Genomic DNA, 27,593 nt, shown 5'->3' with positions numbered 1-27,593 from the left:
CACCTAACTGTGTAACATACAGAAGTGTGAATAGTCCGTGCCCTCAGATTTGGTGTTGAAAGTAGCAATGTAAAGTATGAAGTCTGTTTGAATGTGGACTGTTTACAATGGACATTGATACTTTCAACACCAAATCTGACGGCACGAGCTAGTTACACTTCTAAGGACTTCATGTTGGTGTATCATCATGCATTTATTTTTATTGTCCTATCATTTGTTTTATTTAAAGTGTTGGCGTATTTTGTGCGAGACTCAATGATAATAAGTACTATTGGGGTCAATTCTCTAAAGGTTACTGCAAGCGATAACACTGTCATGTGACTCATTTACATAATTTATCACATGTGGTGACAAAATGTCCAATTCACAAAAAAAAACAAACAACAGAAAGTTAAAAAAGATGTCATATTTATAACCAGAGTTTTGCTGGTGGTATCACATGCAGTATTTTTTCAGATGCAGCCAGGGGACCCCCCCTCCAAACCCCTAGGGGTCTAGTATAGATATTAAGGAGAACCCCATGCCAAAATTAAAAGAAAAATGGCGTGGGGTCCACCCCCGATCCATACCAGACCCAGACCTAAGGGTCACTTTTTAACTTTTAATTTAGTGTGCGTTTTTCCTTAAATCCATACCCAGACCCAAAGGGCCTGGTATGGATGGGGGGGGGGGGAGCCCCACACTGTTTTTCTCATCATTTTGTAATTGCCGGCATGTTTTGTTTACATTCAGCTGTCAGTAGGACACCCACTGACAGCTGATTAGCCATCCTTTGTTAGCCATGCTTCCTTAACAACTGGCTACCATGCGATAAATTACCGTGTGAAAATATGTGGTAATTACTGCAATAACGATATTTTATCGCAAGAGTTATTTATTGCAAAATTCTTAGTGAATTGCACATTTGCAAAAAATGTACCGCATGCATTGTTTTACTGCATTTTTTCAGTCGTTATTTAACTCTTAGTGAATTGGCCTCATTGTGTCATATTATTCTGGTTTTATAAATCTCACTGTGATGGTTTAGTTTTTTAGCACTGATTTGCGGCACTGGATTGTGGTATCAATTACATTTTTTACAGCAAAGACCGCGCTACACCACATTATTAGGTTTATCTAGGTACTGTGGATTGAGATTGGGCTCAGCTAAGTATACAGGGGGGCGAGGGGGTGATATTATTATTATTACAGGCACTTATATAGTGCTGTCAATTTATGCAGTGCTTTACATTTATATTGTACATTCACATCAGTCCCTAACCCTCAAGGGGCGTACAATCTAAAGTCGCTAACCCACATTCATACATACATGTACTACGGCCAATGTAGACAGGTTCCAATTAACCTACTAGCATGTCTTTGGAGTAAGGGAGGCAACCCACGCAGGCACAGAGAGAATATGCAAACTCCAGGCAGATGGTCAGATGGTGTCGTGGTTGGGATTCGAACCAACAACCCTAGTATTGCCAGGCGCAGGGGCGGACTGACAACTCATGGGGCCCCCAGGCAATAGGGGATCATGGGGCCCCTGTGTCCTTGCCCAAACTCAAAAAAGCCTCTAAAAAAGGTACCAGGGGCTTCTCATGGGGCCCCCTACTGACCCCAGGCCCTCGGGCAGTGCCTGAGTTTCCAAATGGTCAGTCCGCCCCTGGCAAGGTGGAAGTGCTAACCATTTAGCCACTGTGCTGCCCATACAATGGCGATACAATACAGCGGCCTTTTCTACCTATTGCAGAGAATGCCTTTTAGATAACAAATGGCCAGCCTTTAGAAGCACTTTATTATTTATCAGTCCTGGAAAATCTTTATGGGTGTGAATTAGATACAGTACAGTAACACTAAATGTTAATTTCTTGTAGTATACAGCGTATATGCTACAGTATATAGTTTTACAAAGACAGTAGATTTTCCCTTACCAGTTAATTATTCATTATTGTGGCTAAGTGTGCTTTAGGCTACTTTCACACTGATCCGACGCAAAAACACAGCAAAAACGCATAGTCATTTTTACCGCGTTTTCTGAATGTTTTTAAAGGACACATGACTTAAAAACTGCACCAAAAATACTTCTCAGAGTTGCTTTTCAGACATTTTACAGGTGTTTTCCATTGATTTCAATGGGAAGAGGCGATTTTGGGGCATGTTTTTTAACTCACCAAGCATGCCCCAAAGATGCTTCAAGCAGACGTTTTTACACCGCACCGCAAGCACAATGCCTCAGTGTGAAAACATACATAGATATACATTCACATACATAGGAAAGCGTTTTTCTTGCGGTTTTCAGGTGCTTTTTTTAACGCCAAAAAATTTCAAAAACTCCTCAGTGTGAAAGTAGCCTTAGAAAGGACACACTTCCTTAATAGAAACTAAACTGGGTTTTGTTTAGTTTTATTTTACTAAATACAAAAAACATTGATTTACAAATAAACATTTACTGCTGCTGAGTGCATGCTGGGATTTCTAATGAATAAAGCCCAGCACTAGAGTACTGCACCTGTTGACAGCTTCTTCAGCTTGAAAACCATAATGAATATGAGTAGTGTCCCACCTTTGACTTATTTTTGCATGTATTTAATCTGATATCCTATAAATAAGGGGGATGGTGCTGCGCTACCCCAAAACCAAATATAGAACAAGTGAAATGAGTAGAATGATAGGAAAAATGCAACAAGTGAACAAATAATAAGTGGATTATGAACTATAACTCAGTCTAGTGAATAAAAAAACAATTGGGCTTAAACTATGCTCCTTCATTGGCAAAATAATGCATAAAGTGAAAAAATGAAAAAACATCAGGGGAATAGTGAACAGAAATGGATTGAATAAGCTCAAATTTGGTTAATTTTTTTACTTTTTCACTTTATGCATTATTTTGCCATTGAGGGAGCATATTTTAATCTGACATCCTGCCATTCAGCTCTGTTCACAGCATAGTAGCAAGTCATCTTAATGATGGCTAAAAAAGATTTTACACATTGTGTTGTTTATTTCTGAACCTAATGGGTAAATCTAGAAATAATATGCATTCCCTTTACATTTGATGTAATAAAAAGAATAGTTTTTTTTGTAGTTTTATGCTTCTACTTGCTGATATTTTCTAAAACTGCCATTGTACAAAAATGCTGTCACCAACACAAAGGTACCTTTTTATTTTGTTTTTGCTGCAGCCAAACAACTTAAAAGGTGATTTTGTTTTTCCCCGTCATTCTGTACTTTAAGCTCTCGCTTTTCATCTTTGCCTGCGCCATTGAAATTTTTATGCTTATTTTACTTTTTCGCTTCTAATTAACAGAACAAAGTATTCTCTTTGAAAAATACTGGGCTCTCCCAAGGCTTTCAATTAAAGCTTTTTCTTGAAACACCATTCTTCAAACGATTTTTACAGTCAATTTTTTTTTTTTTTTTTGCATCATTTCCCAGGCAAATCAATTAAAACGTTAATTGGAAGACGCCATGTCTTCCTTAGCGTAAAATGTAAAAAGCTTGTAATCTATCTGCTTTTCCTGGGTACTTTGGTATCCCTACCACCTAAATAAAATGTCAAGGACGGTTATGGGCTGGCATCGAGTTTTGGCTGCTTTGCATGTATGGCAACTTTGAAAATTACATTTTTGAGATTAATTGGAAGGAGATGTTGTGATTACTTGTGCTCCAGTCAGCTACTCAGATGTGGAGGACAGCTTTATTCTTAGTAATGCAGATCAGCAATTTACCTACAAATATTTAGGAAAACTACTTGGTGATCAAGGCTGTCTCACAAAAATTCGGGGCCTAAGGCCAATCTGCATAGCCTAAATTAAGTGTAGATGTTGTATGTCTTTGGTGTCTGGACAAGACATGGTGCCAGCAACCTTGGTACGATTACTACTTGTCTAGTTTTTACGTTTGACCATACAAAACTTAAGTTACCATTAATTTTACATGGAGACTTCCATTGTGGAGCTCTTCTTTTAAAAATGTTATTTGCCTTGTTTTAGTATATTGAGTCACTGATTCCTCTCTGATATCTTGGTCTGCTCACTTGTTCTACGTTGGTGACTCTGAAAGCATCAAAGCTAAGGGGTCAACACAACATCCACAAAACTAGCATTTTTAGAAGGAGACCAATGATGGCAGTTACCCCAACCTCTTGGAAGATTGATCCTTTCATAATTAGAAGTCACTGATGCGTCACTTCCCACACCAAATTTAATAGCGTTTCAAAATAATAATGAGATATTTGGTGAATATAGTATGGTCATTAGTGATTTAAATCTAAAGCCTGAGGGGAGTAACCTCCCCAGCATTCCCATGCAGTGACATCTTAATAGCATCATGGGCCCCAGGGCAAAGTAATTCACTGGAGCCCTACCAAAAAGATGGTGACCTGCGGCGCGCATAGTGCGCCATGGCAAACCGTGGGTATGGCTAAATTATGCTACATTTTGGGGTTGGCTTTTTAGTCAGATTGTTTACTATTTTTAATTTTTTTTTTTTTACAATTTTTTACTTTTTCTTCAGGATGCTGTTGGAAGTCTTTGAGGAGATATCAGTGGTCTCAACATCATTGTTTTGAGACAGAGACCTAGAAAACACATTCCCCAGTTCCTGTTTGCAGGCTCAGCATGTGGACAGAAGGAGATGATCAGTGTGGTGGGTGGGGTAAATTACTGGAACCGCTCTTTTGTGACTCTCCCTGCTGCAGCTGAAAGCCAGCAGGAGGAGATGTCAACTTTCAGCTGATGCAATGAGGGCCACACAAACGATTGGTTTTAATTATTTCCCCCCACCCACGTACTGATCACCCGCTCCTGTTTACATGCGATTCTCCTTGCTAAGTGGGTGGGGGAGATGTAGAGGCCCCCCATGAACCTGGGGCTCCTGGGCAGTGTGATAAGACAGCCCTGTTCCAAACTCTTAAAACTGCACTCCAATGACATACTGACTCATCTGGGACATGGGCTGTTCTTTATATCTTTCAGAGGATTGTGAGTCCCAAAGAACTGACATTAAAGGCATATTCTACCTTAAAAATTTAGAAAATGCACTAATATTGATAGAATAAAAAAAATTGCATTTACTGAATGTTTGCAATAAATGTTGGTATGGAGGTACTAACTTCACTTATGGTACTGGAGGAAATGCTGACTAGACTACAATTGCGGTGATGTCACCACCTTGCTGGTGGTGCACTCTGTTAAGTCCAGTGGCAGATGGGACTTGTAGTAATTTAATTCACCGATCGACATGGATGTGCGGGCAGAGTCTCACAGAGCTGGGCTAATTTAAAAAAAACAACAGCATTCAAGAACAAACAGAATTATTCTGGTAGGGGATGAATGGCATTTTTGTTTTATGCAATGGTGTAGGCTACCATTCCACTAAATATGGGTGTAACATGAAACATGGTCCAAACAGGGGACTGTGCCTTTAAAATCGTGGTTAAAACACCGAGTTATTAAATTGACACTAAAACTACAAATAAAGTGACTTCAAGTAGAATTCCAGCCTAACACTAACTATGCCTAAAATGATTCCCTTCCTACTCCTGCTACCTATCCTGCCTAACCTGCATACAAAAGAGGAGAATTCTTACCTATTTTTAGTCCACTTCAGTCCAATCATGTGATATGCAGCTGCAACTCTCCTGTGTCAGTGAGCGGCGACTGCAGGGAAGAGGAGGGAGTACTGATGAATTCCCAGCCATTGTCAAGCGCTCCCTTTTCTTCCCTGCAGCCACCGCTCCCCAACACAGGGGATTGTGTGACCAGAGTGTACTAAATATAGGTAAGTATACACATCTTTTTTATGCAGGTGTCACAAGTTAGCCTGCAGTTTCTTGTTTGTGTATTCTTACCTCCTTGCTGCAGTGCTGTTCCTGATCCCTTTCACATGTGTGGTTTGTCTGTGCTCACCTATGGGTATCATCTGCTGTTCTCTGGGGTTTATTTCCTTCCCTTCCATCACTTCCTGGCCCGCCTCCTTGTTTGCCTGCCTATATAAGACATGCTCAGTCTAGGCCACTTTGCCTGAGTAACTTCTTAGTTCTCTGAGCTCCTGTCTGGTGCTACGCTTGTATCCTGTATCTGAATACCTGTGTACCGACCCTAGCTTGTTCACGGACTGTGCTTGATTTCCACCCTTTCCTGACCTCGGCTTGTTTATCGGCTTCCCTGTTGTCTCCTGGATTACACTCTCCTCACGTGATTGGTCTCTGCATCCTCAGCTGGGAGTACCTGGGGCCACGACCTGGCTAGCTTACTACAAATCCATCACCACCATCAGGGGCTCTGGTGAAGAAGCAGGCTAGGGCTTAGACTTCCCACCCTGGGAAACCCCAAGTTGGTGGTCTACAAGGGCTCACCACCACAGGTTCCTGACAGCAGGTTAGGCAGTATATATTAAGCAGTCTATTCGAGGAATAAAAATTACAATATGAAGATCCTTACAGTGTAAATCATATTAGCATTATAAATACTAATTACATTTTTTGAATTAAATAACTATTTTAGTGCCCATTCACACCAGGTGTGGTGGAACTGCATTGGGCAGCTATTCCAACACAGTCTCAATGCAAGGCAAGGTAAAATGCTTTGTCTTCTATGTGTCTGGTTCACACCAAGGCATTGCGGTGGTGTTCAGGCGGTGTGCAAGGCAGCCAATAGAACCCAATGAAAGGTCAATATAGTTTGTTAAAAATAAAGTAAACATTGTGGCGCATGGACACTGTTGTTGTCCAGCCAAGTTGCATGGCTACTGTGAATACACCTGGGGCGGTCTGACCATTTGGAAACTCGGGCACTGCCTGAGGGCCCGGGGTCAGTAGGGGCCCCCATTAGATGCCCCTGGTACCTTTTTCATAGGCTTTTTTGAGTTTGGGCAAGGACACAGGGGCCCCATGATCCCCTATTGCCCGGGGGCCCCATGAGTTGTCAGTCCGCCCCTGGAATACACCCTAACTCTTCCACTTGGAATCAGAATCAGCAGGCATTATTATAATTTTTATAGCTAATGAAAAAGCTTTATGAATTAAGGTTATAATTGTAATGTCCCATCTGTTGAAAAAAAAGAGTTTTACCCAATTAGGTAAACCCTTAAGGCTGAAATCTAAATACCCGGTGAATAATGTTTTGCTTCCATTATTTGTGGAAAAATGCTGCATTATTTGTCACAAATAATGGAAGCAAACCTTGCAACAAAAAACGCTGCAAACTGTGCAACCAAATTAATCCATCAAAAAGTGTCAGACATTCAAAAGGGATCTTCAATATCACCAGATCATACAGCTGCACCTCCAGTAATGTTTTGTACCTTATCCAGAAAATGCAGCAAAGGATCTTATGTCGGCAAAAAAAAACAGAAGTTTCGAACGAGGGTGAATTTGCCCATACATACCATCAAGGAACATAAAGAAGATGACTTCTGCACAACTGTAGGACATCATTTCGCAGAACCGGACCGCACTATGGAAGACCTCAATATCTTAGTTCTTAAAGGAAATTTCAAAACTATCCAGGAAAGGAAAACTTTTAAACTAAGAATGATATTTCTATTTGATACAAAAGATAACAGCCTTAATTTGGACATGGGATTCCTCCAACAGTTTTATGACCCTCTCTGTGAGTGTTGTCTCAAATCCAAACCCCCTCAGTCTTTGCTTTTGCTCTGTCTTATCTCTAGACTAATACTAGTTTTATAACCATTGCTGTGTACATTTGTTTTTTGTTTTTTTTTAACATTCTGCTAAAACTTTGTGAAGTAGTACTGCTTGGACCTTGAAGAAGGGGACATACCCCGAAAGCTGGTCCTGAAAATTGTACGTTAGTGCAAATAAAAAAAGTATCACGTCAGTACTCAATTGTTTCTGTCACAAGTACACTAATACGGCTACAGTCACCAGGAGCGATGATAGAATTTATTTTATGAATGACCAAGTACAGCGAGATATGTGCCCCCCCTCTACCTGTTCCGCTTCCTTGTAGAGCGCCGCTGCTGTAAGTATTGTTGCTTGATGTGAGATCAGCGCCTTGGAATGGAATAATCTTTATAAATCTTTAATCCAAGGTTGTTTGCGGCTTACAGACTGGCGTAGATTTATTTATTTTGCTTCTGCAGCTGATGCTATTTCCCTCCAAGACACAAAAATAATGAAGTTTGGCAGCATTTTAATGTTGTATTTTGGGAAAATTGAAGGCAGTAGCGTGGAGGCAGACAGACATGTTTTATGTTCAAAAGACAAATGGCATAAAAAAAGTGACGTCAGAGGGCCACTAACTGTAAATTGAAGGTTGGTTTGTGTAAAAGAGGTTTATTTTATTAACGGTAGTCAATAAAAACTTCAAAGTTCCCGGAACCTATCAGAACTGAAGGTGACATAAGGTGAAGAATATTTTCTAGAACAACTGACTTGCTGTCTAAATGAAGTTGGCCTGAACTCCTAAAAGTGAAGATTTTTTATTCTATAGGGACATCTAAAAGTGTTAATTATGCCTAAGCTGTACCATGAAAAATGTAGCTTTATCTGGGGATTCCACCAGAAAAATAGTGGTTCATTTCCTGGTATGCAAGTGTGCCTAGGCTCTACAGCCCCATGCGTGTCTTTCTCCACTGTGAGATCTAAGATTGTGAGTCAGGAAATCTGGAATGAGATTTGGTGATCTCACCACTGTGCTGTTCACTGTTCTCCTTGCTGGAGGCCCTGGCTTGAGGAAGTAAAGCCCTGCCTCTACCAACATGGCCACCTTCACACAGAGAGGCAGTGCAGAACAAGGCATTGAAAGCCAGCAATAGGAGAAGATCAGTCGCAGGAATACTGATGACTAGTTATGTGCGTTCTCTCTGCCTTTTTTAGCACAATATCCAGAGTTCAAATCCACTTTAAAGGCTGGTTCACAACAGAATCCTACAGGAATGCGGTCCACATTCCTGAGTGATTCCTGTGTGTTCCCCTGCAGTGCGATTTGGCAGACCATTCATTTGAATGTGGTGCAAATCACACTGGAACTCTCTGCATGCAATACTTTGAAAAACCCGCCGCACCAAATTGCATGGTACTGCAGTACTATGCGATCTCATGCTCGAAAACACAGTGCATTTGAAAACTGGATTTGGAATGCCTTTTAAAATGTATTGGCAGTTGTAGTTGATTTCAAAGGCAGTGCGTTTTGAACATGGTGAGGGAAACATGCGCAGGATGCACCTTTCCTGCACCGCATTCTGGTGTGAACTGGTCCTAATGCCTCCCACTGCCTAAAAGGCTAAGTCATAATAGGCTCAAATCACAACACTAAAGCACCCGGGTTAAAGTAATTTATTTAAAAAAAAGTGACTGTTATTTTCAGCTGATTTGAAAATTACAGTCATATGGCTGAAATAATATTTATTCTCAGGGCTTTTTTTCAGCTGGAACGAAGGGGAATGCAGTTCTGGCACCTCCAGCACTGGATGTATGTAATGATAAGGGGTGCTGGAATGTGCTGAAGAGTCTATTGATGCTGACTGCTGAGGGATCTATTGTTGCTGGAGACGATCTATTTTTGCGGAGGGGGGTATATTCTTGCCTGGGCTGGGTGGTCAATTGTTGCTGGGAAGGATCTACTGTTGAGGGAGGGGGTATATTGTTGCTGGCAGCTGTGAGATCTCTTTTTGCTGCTGGGAGTCTATTGTTGCTGGGTTGGTTTTATTGTTGCTGGAGGGGTATTTTGTTATGGGGGGTCCATTGTGGGTGGGAAGGTCTGTTGTTGCTGGGGGGATCTATTGGTCTGTATTCTATAAAAGAGGCAGTACTGGGAGGTGGGTGGGGGGTTGAACCAAAGGATGGTGCTCGGAGGTGGGTAGAGGGCAAAGAGGTGACTCGGAAGGGGGAGTTCCTGTACCTATTCTCTGAGAAAAAAAGCTCTGTTTATTCTTATATAAAGGTTTGAGGATTGAGATATTCCCTGTTTTCCTGTCCTGGGTACAGTGAAATCTTCAGTGCTAACCCAGCAGTAAAAAGATGATGGAGGTTCTGGCCTTTTCCCTTTCAACTGTTTTATATTTATCTCTCCCCCGTTGGGGAATTTTCTCTCACTTCCAGTTAATCACAACTTTTTCATGAGGACAGAAGGTGAGAACAAGCAATCCTGTTGCTGGTGGCAGCTCAATATAATCCTAATTCTCTCTGAGGTTCATGGACCAAAGGGGAAAAGAAATCTTATTGCTGATGGCAACTTGCCAGCAACATGATCACTACTGTGACCTGGCCTATCAAAGTGGACATGACAGGAGGACCCAAGTGGTCTGCTGCAGATATCTTGCTTCCATAACTCCTGAGGTATCACCCAAACACGGTTCCTGTAAAATAGAATGTAAAGGCTTTTTTCTTATTGTCTGGAGTTGATTTTCTATGGTGTGGCACTATTATTATTACTGACACATAGCAGTCCTAATCCTTCCACCTGTTAGTGCAGCTTTTATCTGGGAGAACTCTATAAAAGTCACTGAGATTGCCACAAGACACATATATCACTGTCTTCCAGTGCTCTTCCGTGAGCACACATGGGCACTTATGATTCAATGAAGAAAGTTTTGAACACTACTTAAACTTCACTGTCATAGGTCAGAGGTCATAGTAACCTTTTTCCTTGAGTTTAAAGAACTTTGCAAAGCTTTCCGTGCTCTTTTTATTGTAGGAAATACATGTGTACATTTCAGTGAGTCATTTCTTTTAATGGGGCCCCCAGTTTTCAACATGTTAGTTACATGTACCTAAATGCCATCAGCATCTATGCATGTGGCCTTTCCTAATTGCTGTCATGCCAAAGTTGAAAACATCTGAACCAGGAAAAAAAAAATCAGTTTTTATAATAAAATGAAATGACCTATCTGTGATGCATACAAGTCAAGTAGTGAAAGATGTTATTATTATTATACAGGATTTATATAGCGCCAACAGTTTGCGCAGCACTTTACAAAATGAAGGTAGACATTACAGTTACAATACAATATGGTACAAGAGGAAACAGAGGGTCCTGTTCATTAGAGCTTACAATCTAAGTGAAAGGGTTGAGTGATACAAAAGGTAGTGGCTGTGGGGGGATGAGCTGATGGAGGAAATAAAAGGTAGTTTACAAAGTAGAAGCAGGATAGGCTTCTTTAAAGAGAAAGGTTTTCAGGGATCGTCTAAAGGTAGATAGATTAGGAGATAGCCGGACAGATTGGGGTAGGGAGTTCCATAGGATGGGAGAAGCTCAGGAGAAGTCCTGGATGACAGCATGGGAGGTGGTGACATGGGAACTAGAGAGCAGAAGGTCTTGGGAGAATGGTTGATATTTTGAGACCAGGTTGGTGATGTAGCTGGGGGCAGAGTTGTGGATGGCTTTGTAAGCTGTTAGTATTTTGAATTTTATTTGTTGGGTGAGTGGAAGCCAGTGGAGGGATTGGCAGAGAGGGGTAGCAGACACTGAACAGTTGGTAAGGTGGATGTGCCTGGCAGCAGTATTCATGATGGACTGGAGGGGGGATAGCCTGTGTAAACGTAAGCCAATGAGGAGGGAGTTGCAGTAGTCGAGGCGAGAGGTAACCAGGGAGGGAATTAGGAGCTTTTTGGTATCATTGGTTAAAAAGAGGCATATTCTGGAGATGTTGAGGAGGTTAGATGTGGACACAGATGCATTTTGTGAGTTAGTTTTGATCACCAGTTTTACTTGTGGGCTATTTTTATGTTATATGACTGCTAGGCAGAGGTGATCAGAGTAGTATTTTATATGCAGTCTTTCTGCAGTTATAGCAATGACTGATTATAACATGACCAATATCAAACTAAACTAGAAACATTGTTAACATGAATCTGTGGCCAGGTTTTGTGGGACTGCAGGAATGAGGGATTTAATGTGTTCCTTACCCTGTGGACAATATAAACGTTTACCCCTGGCAGTAGGGAGGGGGCACTGCAAGATGACATTTTAGTTCATGGGATCTGCATTTAATTCTCACTGACCTTTGCAGCTGTGGTCATTGTGGAACAATTCAACCTCAATATTCACAGCAGAAACACTGATATCCTCGGAGTTGTTCTTCCAGCAGCTCAGCTCCCCACATCCCCCATCCCTGATGTATGTAAACATTAAAAAATTTGGGGCTGAAAGGCTGCTAAATCACTGCTGGGAGAGGGAGCTGGGAGCTGCTGAGTCGTGCTGGGAGGGAGGAGGAAGAAAAGATGAGCTGTGGGGTCACTGCTTAGAAAAAGAAGCAGGGGGAGCTGAGATGCTGAGAGAAGGACTTGGGGTATCTCATCGCTTCTGCTGTAAACTTTGAAGAAATATTTGCTCTACAGTGCATGCAGCTACAGATGTCTGTGAGGGATTGTTCTAAGCTCATTTAATGCATGATAAGAAAATGTAAATGTTTTAGTGTCCATAGTCTGGGCACTGAACCACTTTAGTTTTCGGTAACACCAATCCGACTTTAAAATTGTGCCATTTTCAGTGAAGTTGCACTATTTCAAAGTCGGATGTCAGTCCGACTTCAGATGCGACTTGCAGGTCACAGATGTCTATGAAAGTTGTACTTGAACTTGCTAAAAGTAGTGCATGCACTACTTTCAAAATTGGTGTGACTCCGATGAAGTCGGAATCGCACCGATATGACTGCTTTAATTGTGGACAATAGACTACGATTTGTCATGCGATTTGAAACTATCAAATCACACGACAAGTTGCAACGGTATGACCGGGCACTTAATGTTGCTTTACCACTGACTGTCTTCTGCTGTCCTGAGCCATGAGCAATGCAGAAGCTTACATTCTAATGTTCAATTCCTGGGTATAATGCAGTTAAATTTTCAGTATGTTTTTGGATTGTGGGAGTAAACCTGATGACCTCCATACATCTATATAAGCTGTAGACAAATGGGGATTCAAGTATAAGGTCACAGTGTTTGCCAAGGTCCTGTCTAACTGCACCGATGGTCTAGATCAGTGGTCCCCAACCCTAGATCTTAAATACCTCCAACAGGTCATGTTTTGGCAATTTTTCGTAGAAACAATTGCATAAATACCAAGCAATTGACATTGATTTAAAGTACTTCTGTAAGGTGAAGGAAATCCTGAAGACATGACCGCTTGAGGCCTGAGGTTGGGAACCACTGGTCTAGATCATGCAGTGAACAAGTAGAAAAACTGCATGAAGAAGGTATTCCCAGGGTATTCAGGGTTGGTCATCCAGTTATCTGCTGAGTGGACATAACCAGGATTAAAGTGTTGCTAAACCCACAACAGTAAAATTAGTTTGTATATGCAGTAAAGCATGCTTGTTATACTCACTGTGGAACCTAAGGGGTTAATCCAATGCATTGTGTAAAAAGGCCTTTTGATCCTGTTTTCTCTGGCCCTCATCTTGTTCAAATGTCCACGTCTTATCACCTGATAAAACGGAGTGAACCTGTAGCCATTCTGCACGTGCTCAGTTTAGTGTGTATTGCTGAAGAGGGTTTTTTTCTTCGGAGAGTGCATGTGATCAGCACAAGGCCAATCAGCACTGTCCAGACAGAGATCAGGGGTTTTGCATCCTCCTAGAGCAGAAAGAAAACTCCTCCTACAAGCTTTAACCAGTGCTCTGCTGAAGTCACAAGACTGCTCTAACTGCTGATGAGTATTTAGCAGTTTATATTTACTAAAATAATTGCATTTCCATGTTGTGTGTACTGTGGGAGACCAGATATAGTGAATGCAGGGTCCTGGGTTTAGTGACACTTTAATGGCATGCTCCACCTATATATAAAAAAATACTCTGGGCAATATCTGTTTTATAAAGAGACAACTTCATTCTAGAGACAGCCATTAAAGGCTTTTGTGACTGCACTGTAAAGAGAACCAGTTACTACCCATCTTATGCAAGCATCTAGATACTACTTTCAACCAGAAATGCCCAAGATTTTTTAATCACTTATATTGGCTCCCATATTTAGTATTGCATGTTTTGTCTGATTCTTCAGCTTGTAAGCCATGCAATAAATGGAGCCTGAAGTCTGATGGTTTTTGCCTTATCAGCTGTGTGCACATCAGTATTATGTATCAGAGTCCTGCAGTTTACATTCCACTTGGTGGACTATAGGACTCTGTTTTCCTATGCAATCTCTGGAACTGCCAAGCCAAAAAGCATATGTACTGCAACAGAAGAATAAGGGTCCCAAAAGATAGTATAAACATAAATCATAGATTTAATCGGTTCAAAAATATTTCATTGAACAAATTCTTCAGTATAAAGGAAATCATTTGGCTGAGTTTAGTTGGAACTTCTGCTAGAAATGGTTGTTCTTTTGATGAAACCAATGATCATTTAGTCAATCAGCCTATTAATTGCAGTCAATATCTAAAATATATATCTCTTTATTGGAACAATCGTTTTATTGAATAAATGTACTATCATGTGTAGGACCAGCAAAAGAGCCACACCGCTCATCTCTGCAATTCATGACATACAATGGTTTGTGACCATATTCTGCTTGAAAAAACAAGGAATTGGAGGGAATTTCTTTACATCGCTTCGCTAGCGTTCATTGCATAGAGTCTCCCTTGTGTAAAGAGAAATTTTCCTATCAATTGTTTCAATCCCCGTTAACTAGACGCTGACAGATAGAACCGGCTCTTTCATTGTTTGCCATGAGGAGTCGTGAGATTTGGAACGGAACACTGTGAAATGCTGTGTTACCATGCAGTTAATGGAGTCAAGCTGTATCATCTAACATCCAGAACATTCCGCTCTTATCAATTGCATTTGGGCATGGCATTGTGTAACACTGAACAGGCTCCAACATTTGCAGGAGAGTGTTACGGGATTTTAGTACGGTGTTGCTCTTTGGATTATTTTCCAGCTAATTTGGCCTTTACATGCAATCCCTGCTAAACCTAAAACAGAAATGTAGCAATATGTAAAAGCTACAAATATCATTCACAGATACTGTATGTATGAATGTAAAGCTAGCCACACTTGTAGAGAATAACCTACAAGGTCACAGAGGGTTATTTAAAAGGAAATATATGTGCTACTTGGTTCATTTTAGCCCATTTCAATCAATGCAAAAAGAGCCTGTAAAGCATGGCTTTAAAAAAACTAAAATTTTACCTTTCCCCAAGGAGTTATACCATCTCTTGTGTCTATGATGGCGAGTAGATGCCTACTGGCCGTCAGATCCTGGGGGTAACATTGATTAGGCAGGTCTTGACTGCTTGCTGTATCCCACTTCCCTCTTCTTTGTCTTGAACCTTCAAGCTTTGAAGAGCTGACCAGATAAACTTCTGAAGTTCTGTGTAGCACCCCGCACATTTGCTGCCTCGTGAGTGGTTGAATCATGCCTACACATCCTCTGAAATCTTTGGACAGGCTTAAGGAGAAGCCCTGCTCTTTCTGCTGGAAGTGTCATTTATTTTTGATTATGGAAAATATAAAATGGATTTGTGGCTGGGGCAACTATGTCAACAATTAAATATAGAAAATAAAGTCAACCAAGGTCCAAATAAAAAAGAGTGAACCTATCCTTAATTACTACAAAATTTAAGAAATGAATGCCCCACGGAAAAAGATAATTCATGGATGACCAATGGTCAGGTATTCAAAGAACAAAATAAGAAAACGTCAAAACGTTTACACAAAAATATTTTTGGAACAGAACTGTTTTTTTAAATGGTCATCCATAAATGATTGCTTTTTAGGGGGGCAGTAGTTTCTTCCATGTTATAGAAGATGTAATAGGAGGGCCCTTGTTTTAATAGGAGTGAGACTCTGAAGTAGTTGGAAGTGGAACTCTAGTGACAAAATCTCCCAGCTGGAATGCACAAAATCTAAAATAATCCAGTAGGCAAATCAGTCCAAAAGACTTCTTCTAGCTGAAGTATTAATTTTGGGTAAGTGACCCTTTAAAAGAAAAGGAATTTTCATGCCATCATTTACACCTTATGTGTGGACAGTGGGTGGGGTCATGCAAAGTAACTAAAAGGGAATACACTGGTCATGTCTGTAGAGGTTACATAGTTGGTTAGATTAAATAAAGACACAGTCTTCATTCAACTTGTTTAACTTGTGCCCGAGCTATTCACCCTGAGGTCATCACAGAGGACAAGGGGGCACTCTTTACGTCTGGAGGACAAGAAATTTAATCTCCAAACATGGAAAGGTTTCTAAACAGTGAGAGCTGTGAAAATGTGGAATAGACTCCCTCAAGAGTGTGTTCTGGCCAGCTCAGTGGATTGCTTTAAAAAAGTCCTGGATTCTTTCTTAGATATACAGAATATAACTGGATATAACATTTATAGGTAAAGTTGATCCAGGGAATATCTGATTGCCTCTCGGGGGATCAGGAAGGATCAAGGGGAGCAGGAGCAAATTGGATCATGCTTTGCTGAGGTTTTTTTGCCTTCCTCTGGATGAACTGTGGGTATAGGATTATAACTTTTTTTTTTTAATGGTTGAACTGGATGTAATTTTTGTCTTTTTTCAGCCAGACTATGTGTGTGTGTGTGTGCTTATGTTACTACCATTTCCCATATCCTTGTATATTGCATTCGCTTAGAAGCCCATCTAAGAGTTTTTTTAACGATTCCTACTGATACCACCGATTGTGGAAGGGCATTGCACATCCTTACTGCTCTGACAGTAAATAATCCCCTATGCAGTTTAAGGTTAAACTGCTTCTTCTCAAATTACATGTAGTGTCCACTTGTCTTCTTAAGTTCTCGGAAACTGAACAGTTTTTTCCCTATGCTAGGATCACCATTGAGGTTGCTGTCCATGTAGTACATACAGTAGGTCCAGGGTACTTTATAGACAAATAATATCAACAATCTGAGCAGAGCTACAAAGCAATCAGTAGACATGACAACCTGAACACTCACCAAACTCCCCAAACACAGAACCTAACTTTCCAAATAGGTTAGCAATGACCAAAGGTTGTGTATATCTGATTTTTTTTAACATAACCAAAATGGCAAAAAACACTTAGGGGTGTATTTATAAAAATTCACAGAGCTATTATTTCTGTGAAAATGCATGTACATTCATTGTGAACAGTGTGAACAAGGGCAACACTGAACTCTATTAGGCTATTTCCTCTCCAGGTTGAATGTTATTTATTCACACAGAATGGAGGGAATCAGGAAAATTATATATTATAGCCACTAGATGGAACTAGTGGCTATATAGATGATCATAGGAAATAAATACATACTCACTATGATCCTCAGCTCCATCTAGTTGCCATAATGCTGGATTTTCCTGGTTCATTCTATTCTGTATGAAGAAAAACATTCAACCTAGAGAGAAAATAGCCTAATAATATTTGTCCCCATTCATTCAGAACAAATGTAAATTCAATTTTATAGGATGAATAGCTCTACAAATTTTTTACATATATACAGCATAAAAAAACGATAATATCACTTTTAAAAGTAAACTTATAATAGTTATTGGAATGTTCTTTGCTGATTATGATATGCCAGGAGATAGTCAGTATGCCTTTTCTTGAGTTTGACTGGATGTTTCTTCCTGTAACAGGTGGCAATTTGGACAGCACTTTTGACATTGAAAAAGGAGTGGGGACAATTGTGATAGCTAAGCCACTAGATGCTGAACTTCGCTCAAGCTACAATATGACAGTGGAGGTCACAGATGGGACAAACGTTGCAAGCACTCAGGTAACGTCTATGGCAAATCATCTGTCTTGAGCCATCTAAAGCAACTGCTGTGAGTTGGCAGCGATTTGAGTTTTCCGTACAGCTGTTTATATAAAACTTTGTGTTTTGCTCCTCACCTTCATGTTGGTGTTTATTGACCCGTACATTGAGCTCGAACTAATCAGCCTTGTATAGATTCATTCTTTAAAATCCCTCATAATAATGTACAGATGAAAGGGGATGATAGCTCTCAGTGACAAGTAAATCATGTAATCCATCCTAGAGCCTTTGGGATAAATATATACACGGCGCAGAAAAGAAAATGCAAAAGTCGGATGTCAGTACCTAAAGTTAACAGCTCTGTAAAGCAGGGTTTCTCAACCAGGGTTCCTCCAGAGGTTGCTAGGGGTTCCTTGAGCAATGAGCAATTTCTACCTTTCAGACAAGTTCACATTGACAACAATGATCTTTTTTAGCCATCTGTAAGGGGATAATTCTTCCCAATGACCACAAGTGTAAGGAGCATTCTTCCCACTCACCATCAAACTAATGTATTATGAGTTGTAGCTATAATAATTTTTAGCAGGACTTTCTTGAGAACAGAAAGTTATTTAAAGGGTTCCTCTGTGTTGAAAAGCTTGAGAAAGGACGCTGTAAAGGATTGAACCCTGCTAGTTGGGATCACCTAATCATTGTGGTTGAACTTCTCTGCTCAGTGATAGGCCAGAACTTTTGCATTGCTTGTAACTATTCAGCCTAGTATGGGTAACCGTAACTTCAACATGCACTCGGCACATATAGTCAACTACCTCCCTTTGTCTAGGGTAGACGATCATGTCATGTTGTCCATTCATACTTCTTTTACAATGAAATGATCACTCCTTCATAAATCTGTCCACCAACAGATGGTTCCCATTACGTGTCATTCACATGTGTTTTTTCACGGTTCACTGATTAATAATATTATACTCTGATAATATTGTTTCAAAGATTGGTTTACCATTTGTCCAGAAAAACCGTCATGACTCATGACACCCATAAATACTGTCTGATTAGTCACAGGTGAATTGGGGATCCATAAGACATATCTCGTACAACCAGAGCTATCAGGTTTAAACATAACACACCTCTTTGAAAGATCACAACGACAGATCAGTTACATGGGTAGACGTATGTTGGAGTCATTACGTTGCTACCTTGTTTCCTGTCTGAGCAAATACGTAACAACATCGTTTGTTGCTAATTACCTCTCAGACTGAGCTAAGCTACATCAGTAACTTGATCATCTTCCTCTGTTGACCTCTGGTGTGTGACCCGTGATTTTACAGAAACCAACTTTCCTAATGTATAAGTTATCATCAGAGCAAGGTTCTTAGAGATTGATGGATGTTTCCAGATCTTGAATGAAATGCATGACTATTCTACACTCCTGCTTAATACATCATTGCTCAAGGCCATGTTTGGTAAAGTGATTACCTCTCCTTCAGACAGAAGGTGAATAACATTCCTCACATCTTGAATAAATGCATTTTCAGTGTGTATGCTGAGCTTTCAGAGTCAATGAATAGGGCCATAATAAGAAATCTTTTTTTTTCATCTACAAACCTGGTAAACAGAAGGTGCACCATTGTGTGTGTGAGTGCATGTGAGATTACCGTAGAGCTACATAGTTAGGCTCCATGCCCACTGGATTAAAACACGCGGATCCTAGAGGAGTTTAGCGTTTTACATGTAGAAACAACTAACGTTATCCTATGTGTCCATGCACATTAGGTAGTCTAGAGACGCTTTTATGCTCATTGTTTAGAGGCAAAAAAACTCTTCTGTTTTGCGTTTTTGAGAGCATTTTTCAGAAAAAAAATGGTAAATGCTCCTAAATCCTGATAAGCGCTCTTAAACACAAGTACAAAAAAATGCTCAATATTAACATTTTTCTGCCAATAGCACTGGTGATTTTTTAAGCCAGTGTGCAAGGAGCCTAAAAGATCTTATAGGCCAGAAACTGACTCAAATATGTGTCTGTAAATGTGTACTTGAGATTAGCATAGTGCTTCATAGTTAAAGTTCTTGCAGGTCAGTTCCTAATAGGGACACTGTCTGCATGGAAGTTAATGCTCTGCATTGTGTTGATGTGGCTTTTCTTTTGGTGCTTTCGTTTTCTCCTACAATCTGGAGCAGCATTTCTCAACCTTTTCAACACAGAGGGACCCTTGAAAGAACTTTCTGATCTTAGGGAACCCCTGCTACAAATGACTATATCTACAACTCATGATCCTTTGGCCACAGCTGATCACATGACAAGGTAAAAGGTCAATCACTGCGGACATTTGCCATATAATCAGCTGTGTCCAATCACAGCTGATGACCATGTAAATACACTTGCCGGTTATCCACAGAATGTGGGAATGCAATTATTTTAGTAAATATAAACTGCTAAATACCTTTTCTAATCAAAAGTTTATAGCAGTCTTGTGACTTCTATCAGTGTCCAATTGAGCACTGGTTAATCCTCTGACTGTCCTATGAGGCTGCATGACCTCTGACCCTCTGTCTGGACAGTGCTGATTGGCCCTGTGGTGATCACATGCACCCTCTCCCCACAAAACAAAACAACTCACACACCAAACTGAGCATGTAAAGAGTGTACTATCAGCAGAATTGAGATTGAGTGTGGAAGAAGGGGAGGATCAGAGAAGACGGAATCAAACAGCCTTTTTATACAATGTGGAGGATTAACCTCTTAGGTTCCACAGTGAGTATAACAAGCATGCTTTACTGCATATACAGACTGATTGTACTGTTGTGGGTTTAATATCACTTTAGGTTATCTGCTATGCTGTATTATATCCTAGGCATAGAAGTACCTATTGACTATCTTCATGAACATTGATCTAGACTCTCACTTTTTTGTCCCATCTGGTTTATTACCTTGCTTGGAGAGTCTAGTAAAAGAAACACCTTGCTAAGTGGACTGTAGCCTATGTATCAGACACATTTAAGTATGTAAAGAATATAAAACTGGTATATACACCAGTGTAGTTAGCAACAAAAACTGACCAAAAGTACATATTATACCCACAAAACTTACTGTATTTTTCGCTCCATAAGACGCACCTGACCATAAGACGCACCTAGGTTTTAGAAGCAGAAAACAGGAAAAAAAAATTCTGAACTAATGGACTGCAGACATAGTACAGGAGATGACCAGAGACTGTGGACACAGTACAGGAGATGACCAGAGACTACAGACATAGTACAGGAGATGACCAGAGACTGCGGACACAGTACAGGAGATGACCAGAGACTGCGGACACAGTACAGGAGATGACCAGAGACTGTGGACAGCACAGGGATGACCAGAGACTGAGGACAGCACAGGGATGACCAGAGACTGCGGACAGCACAGGGATGACCAGAGACTGCGGACAGCACAGGGATGACCAGAGACTGCGGACAGCACAGGGATGACCAGAGACTGCGGACAGCACAGGGATGACCAGAGACTGCGGACAGCACAGGGATGACCAGAGACTGCGGACAGCACAGGGATGACCAGAGACTGCGGACAGCACAGGGATGACCAGAGACTGCGGACAGCACAGGGATGACCAGAGACTGCGGAAAGCACAAGGATGACCAGAGACTGCGGACAGTACAGGAGATGACTGCTGACCTTTGGGGAAGGGGGGGAGCGGGTACCTGAATTTGACAGGTGCCCGCTCTTACTTGCGCAGAGTTGTTCTTTGATCTTACCTGTTGCTCTATCCAGCCGCGCGCTGTCTTCCCGGCTTCTGTAGTGTGGGCGCTCGGCATGACAGCCAGGTGCCCAGTGCGCATGAGTCACTTGCACTTTGTGATTGGTCCGGCGGCTTCTGGGATCTGTCATGTGTCCCAGGTACCACCTTACCATTCACAAAGAGCACCGCTTCTTGCGTATGCGCACTTGGCACCCGGCTGTCAAGCCCAGCGCCCACACTACAGAAACCGGGAAGACAGCGCGCCGCTGGATAGAGGAACAGGTAAGGTCAAAGAACAACTCTGCGGAAGTAAGAGCGGGTACCTGTCAAATTCAGGTACCCGCTCCCCACCTCCCCAAAGGTCAGCAGTCATCTCCATAAGGTCCCGCTGCAGAGCTGAGCGGCCGACCCGGTATTCTGACACGGCGGCGGTGGAAATACCGGACCGGCCGCTCCATATTCGCTCCATGAGACGCACTGACATTTTCCCCCCTTTTTTGGGGGGAAAAAAGTGCGTCTTATGGAGCGAACAATATGGTAATTGGTGTATAGATTTATCTTACTTAAAAGGGCAGGTCAAAATGTCCATTGACATACAAGATCTAGCAAACATGTCAGAAGGTTGTCACATACACCCGTACTTTTGCTTTACTTACACATGTGAATATAGTGGGAAGCAGTGCTTTTTTTTCTCAGAATAGGTGTGGGAACTTCCCCCTTCTCAAAGACTTCTTCTCTCTGCCCCCCCTACCCATCTCTGAGCACAGTCCTTTGGTTCCACCCATACCCACCTCCTAGTTCTTCTCCCTAGAGAATACACAGCCAAGTATCATTTTGTGGTGCTAAGTAATTTGTATGGAATTTGTTAGTGATAACAAGAAAAGCAGTAAAATAGATCCCCTGCAGCCAGCAGCAATAGACCCCCCCAGCAATAATGGACCCTAGCAACAAAATACCACCCCAGCAACAATAGACCCCCAGCAGTGACAAGAGATCTCTCAGCAGCCAGCATCAACAGACTCTCCAGCAGCCAGCAACAATAGACTCCTCCCTGAACAGTTGAGCCCTTCCAGCAACAATAGATCCCCCACCAGCAACAATAGACCACCATGCAAAATAGATCCCCTCTAGTGACAATAAATCCCCCACCAGTCAGCATCAATAGACCCTCCAGCACACCCCAGCACTCCTTGCCATTACATAAAGCCAGCGTTGGAGGTGAAGGAACTGCATTCCGCCATGTTCCCGCTGACAAAAAGCCCTGGTGGGAAGGAGAGAGCATAGGCTGATACTTTATTTCTGGTGAATTATCAGCAATCAGACAATATTTGCAAACCTCTTTGGAGTCACATAGGGGTGCAGCCGGATTGTATAAAGACATTTACCTCGAATCTGTGTATAATTGTTGAAATCAAGCTCAGACATTATGTCTTTTGTATTTTTTGCAGAGCAAAGAAACAGGTTAAAGTTAAATGTTTTTAAAGATAATGTACTTCTTACTAATACCTTTGTATAATAAAGTATATGGCCAAAAGAGTTCCTTTTGAGTATATGTGTGATAATATGTTTGCTGCATTAACCACATGCCGCCCAGCCACTGTAGAAATACGGCGGCAGGGCAGCACGGCTGGGCAAAAGCACGTTTTAAAACGTGTGTTTTGTAAACAGGTAGGGGGCGCGTGCGAGGCACGCCGCCGCCCTACCTGTCCCGCTGATCACAGCCGTGGATGTCAGTCGCCGGGTCACAACCGGTCGTTACCTGCTATGTCCCGGCGATCGGCGGCAATCGCTGACAGAGAGCACAGCTGCAGTAGCTGTGCTTTCTGTCAGTTCCCTGACAGCTCCAGGACACACTGATCGGGACAGAAGAGTTTCTCTCTCCCGATCAGCGGTGTTCCCTGCAGTACACACCCCCGCCCCCTAGTAAAACACTCCCCTCACACAGTTAACCCTTTCCCTGAATAATAAACTTAACCCCTTCCTCCCCAGTGTCATTAGTACAGTGTCAATGTTTTGTTTTTTTTTGCACTGATCACTGTATTGGTGTCTCTGGGGATGTCAGTGACCCCAAATCAGTACCCCCCAATGTCAGAATGTCCGCCGCAGTCCCGCCATAAGTCGCTGATCGCCACCATAAGTCACTGATCGCCACCATAAGTCGCTGATCACCGCCATTATTAGTATAAAAAAACCCTAAAAATCCCAGTATCTTTCCCACCATTTGTAAACGCTATAACTTTCACGTAAACCAATTAATTTACACGTATTGGGTTTTTTTTTAGCAAAGAATGCATTTTGGTAGAAATTTATGACTAAATTTGATTTTTACATTTTTTTTTACTGGACATGTTTTATAGCAAAAAGTCCAAAATATTGTTTTTTTTCCTCAAAATTGTCAGACTTTTTTTTTATAGCGCAAAAAATAAAAAGTGCACAGGCAATCAAATACCGCCAAAAGAAAGCTCAATTTGTGGGAAAAAAAAGGATGTAAATTTCATTTATGTACCGTATTGCATGACCGCGCAATTGTCCGTTAAACTAGCGCAGCGTTGTATAGCAAAAAAATTGCGTAAATTGCAGTATCTATACCATAGTTTGTAGACGCTATAACTTCCACACAAAGCAATCAATATACACTTATTGGGATTTTTTTTACCAAAAACATGTAGCAGAATACATTTTGGCCTAAATTTATAACCAACTTTGAGTTTACTATATATTTTTTATAGCTGAAAGTAAAAAAATATTGTTTTTCTTCAAAATTTTTGGCATTTTTTTGTTTATAGCGTGAAAAATAAAAAGCGCACAGGTGATCAAATACCACCGAAAGAAAGCTCTATTTGTGTGAAAAAAAGGACATAAATTTTGTTTGGGTGCAGCATTGCATGACCGCGCAATTATCAGTTGAATTAATGCAGCGCCGAGTAGCAAAAAGAGGCCTGGTCATTAAGGGGGGTAAATCCTCTGGAGGTCAAGTGGTTAAAGTACCATAGGGGGGTTTTTGTTCATGTTCATGTTGGGGACAAGCAGCCAGATTACTCGATTTTTTTCTATAACTCCAGGTTTGATCTTTATTTGGTGCAGCTTGACACAATGTAAGTATGCATATCTCATACCTTAAAGTGTTACTAAACCCACAACAGTAAAAGTAAAGCATGCTTGTTATACTCACTGTGGAGCCTACGGGTTTAATCATCTGCATTGTGTAAAAAGGCCATTTGATCCTTTCCTCTCTGTTCCTCCCCTTTTTCATGGGACCACCTCTTACCTCCCGATAAGACAGACCATAGGCATTTTGCACATGCTCAGTTTGGTGTGTATTGCTAGAGAGGTTTTTTCTTTTCTTGGGAGAGTGCATGTGATCAACACAGGGCCAATCAGCACTGGTCAGACAGAGGTCAGGGGTTTTGCATCCTCCTAGAGCAGAAAGAAAACTCCTCCTACAAAGCTTTAGCTAGTGCTTGGCTGAACACTGATAGAAGTCACAAGACTGCTCCAACAAGTTTATATTTACTAAAATAATTGCATTTCCATATTCTGTGTACTGTGAGAGACCAGATATAGTGGATGCAGGGTCCTATGTTTAGTAACAGGGGCGGACTGACAACTCATGGGGCCCCCGGGCATTAGGGGATCATGGGGCCCCTGTATCCTTGCCCACACTCAAAAGAGCCTATAGAAAAGGTACCAGGGGCATTTCATGGGGCCCCCTACTGACCCTGGGCCCTCGGGCAGTGCCCGAGTGCTCGAATGGTCAGTCTGCCCCTGGTAACAGTTTAAGGGCTGCTGGGGAAGCTAACAATCAGTGTAGTAGTTGGTGCTGCTACAGTGACTGCTGCTCACTTGTGGTGAGTGGCTTCCCCTCTGCACATTGCCCACAGGGGGTTTCTTGCTTTGTACTGTATTTTTTTAATGAATATATGGTGTTAACTGATTGGACGAGGTGGAGTTCATGATGTCACCCAATCAGAGAGTAGTTAATATTTATTAATAAAAAAGACAAAGCGTTCTGTAAATCATGGCAATGCAGAGGAAGTGTCCCTCTGTGGTCAGTGTGCAGAGGGGAAGCCACTTGGCAAAGGACCCAGAAGATAACGGCTATCACTGTAGTAGTGCTGGCTACTACAATTATTGTCGGTTTGTCCTGTGCAACCTCTGGTATGAGATATGCACACTCACATTGGTCCAAGCAGGATCAATGTAACTATGCAATAAACATCATACCTGGAGTTCAAGTTTAACTTCAATGCTCCACCTTTTGCCTGAGCCCAGTGCTGGCACCTGTCCTGAATATATTCAGTCATCATGTAGCAAAAGGTTGCGGTACAATTTAGAAACAATTTAAAATCCTTATGACTTTGGCTGCAAAGCAGTTTTATTATAATCATCCTTAAAGTAAAAATGGTTGATTTTATGACTTTAGCACATTCATAGTATTTTTTGGGCTGCATGAAACGGTTTACTGATTTTACTTGGCGAAAGTTTAATTATCTTGCCAATGACCTGCGGTGAACACTTGTCAGCTGCAGGCAAATAGAACTACAGACTGAAACATCATAAAATGCACCCCAATCGCTTAGGCGTGTGGAGGTATCCTTTGTCCACATCTCTACCCAAGGAGCCATTTTCCAAATGCTTGTGACTCCGATAATGTCAGTTATTGTTTTTTAATGCAGCCTATTATATCCTTTTAATGATTCATTATAAGATTTTTGTCTGAGCCATTGCACGGGAAAAGTGAGTCCTTTGTTCTCCTCTGCTTCTCTTTATTGGTATTATTAAATGTGGGGTAGGCTGAGGTTAAATATCTTCATTCATCCTTAACTTTTGCGATGGATACATTATTGCTTTATGGATGACAATTAGCAAGCTAAATTATCTATGAAAAAAAGCTGTGTGGCACTATGTTCTATATAAAGCTTGCACTTAGCCTCAGGAGTTGCTGTGTCAAGCAAAATGTGAGGCAGAGGTGATAATTAATGTGAGTTCCTGTTCTCAATGATATTTTATTTGCATAGCTTGCTGCTGCCACGAAACCAGGTCCACCAAAAAAGTATATTTTGGTTCTAGAGTTCTGGTGGCCTGAATCACTAATCGGCTCCTCTGTCTCTTGGAAGCTCAGGCCATTAAATCTCCCTCCCATAGTTCCAGACTTTGTTTTGCCACCTTGATGTTTTAGATGTTCCTGCCAGCTTGAGGTTGCCCACATGTCCCACTGCATTCTTTTTATATAAAAAGTTATCCAGAAAGGATCCAAAAGTTGTGCTTTCCTAAGAACTCAGCTGAAGAGGATATATCTATGAATTTGCTTAATTATTTAAACTGGGACCTGAACTCAAAAAGTTAAGTGTATTGTTATAGGAATTTGTTAATTGTGTCTAAGCAATGCCTTCAAAACGTGACCTCTCATTCTGGATTTTGTTGTACCTTAAGAAATGTCAGTTCACTTCCTCATAACTGTAATTTTCAATGTAGGCTTAGAAGACTTTGATTGACATGTTGCTACTGTGCTGCTCACTGATCTCCTTGCTGGAGAGATAATTGTACCTGAGGACCAGTAGTGGAAGAATCTTCAATTGTTTTGTGAATCTGTGGTTCCTCTACATATCCTGCAGTTGTTTGATGATTTTACTAACACTCATCAGATGGATGGCTTTGACACAGTGAAGCAAAGCTCTTTACACAGAGATAAGCTGCTGAACGAGGAATGGCAAGTCAGTAACGGGGCAAAGATCAGCTGTTGGGAGACCACAGACAGTACTAGTGACTCTCTCCTCTGCTTGCTTTTCTTTGAACATTTTCCACAATTCAAGTCTCTTAACCACTTGTCTACCAGGGTATGTTTATAAATGTCCTGCTAGACAACTAGACAAGTGGTTAAATCAAGGCTCTAGGACCTGGTGTAGGGATTTCTGATAGAAGTGATCAGGCAGCTTGAGCTGTCCGATTACATTTATGAGGCTCTCAAAGGAGAACATCTCCCCCTCGCTGGCACCTGTGGTGGTTCCTGGGCCCTACTGTTCCTCCGGGAAGCCCTTGCCCACCGGAAATGGTTTCCCAGGTGAAAGCAGGAGGAACTTGGGGACCATCCATTTCCTGATCCTTTCTGCAACTAATGACCCTGGAAGCGACATTTATTTTGTCACTTCCAGTGTCACAGCTGCTTTTCCATATGAACTGCTCTTGAATTGGGCTGTTTTTTATTCACAACAGTGCCAAGTCTCTCTTCATC

At 41.4% G+C, this 27,593-nt stretch overlaps 1 protein-coding gene across 3 annotated transcripts in view; it reads left to right on the top strand.

The window, feature by feature from the left end:
• FAT3 (FAT atypical cadherin 3) overlaps positions 1-27,593 on the top strand; it is a 617,414-nt gene that overhangs the window by 365,322 nt on the left and 224,499 nt on the right. For all 3 annotated transcript variants that reach the window (XM_089656533.1, XM_089656524.1, XM_089656517.1), the window contains exon 7: positions 17,506-17,645. In XM_089656533.1, the coding sequence (XP_089512659.1) occupies positions 17,506-17,645 (140 nt within the window). The remainder of the gene's footprint in view (positions 1-17,505; positions 17,646-27,593) is intronic.

The sequence above is a fragment of the Staurois parvus genome, unplaced genomic scaffold, assembly GCF_062004578.1.
Source record: "Staurois parvus isolate SC_StPar_1 unplaced genomic scaffold, SC_StPar_1.0 ptg000027l, whole genome shotgun sequence".
Taxonomy (NCBI): domain Eukaryota; kingdom Metazoa; phylum Chordata; class Amphibia; order Anura; family Ranidae; genus Staurois; species Staurois parvus.
This window is presented reverse-complemented; position numbering and strand designations above follow the sequence as displayed.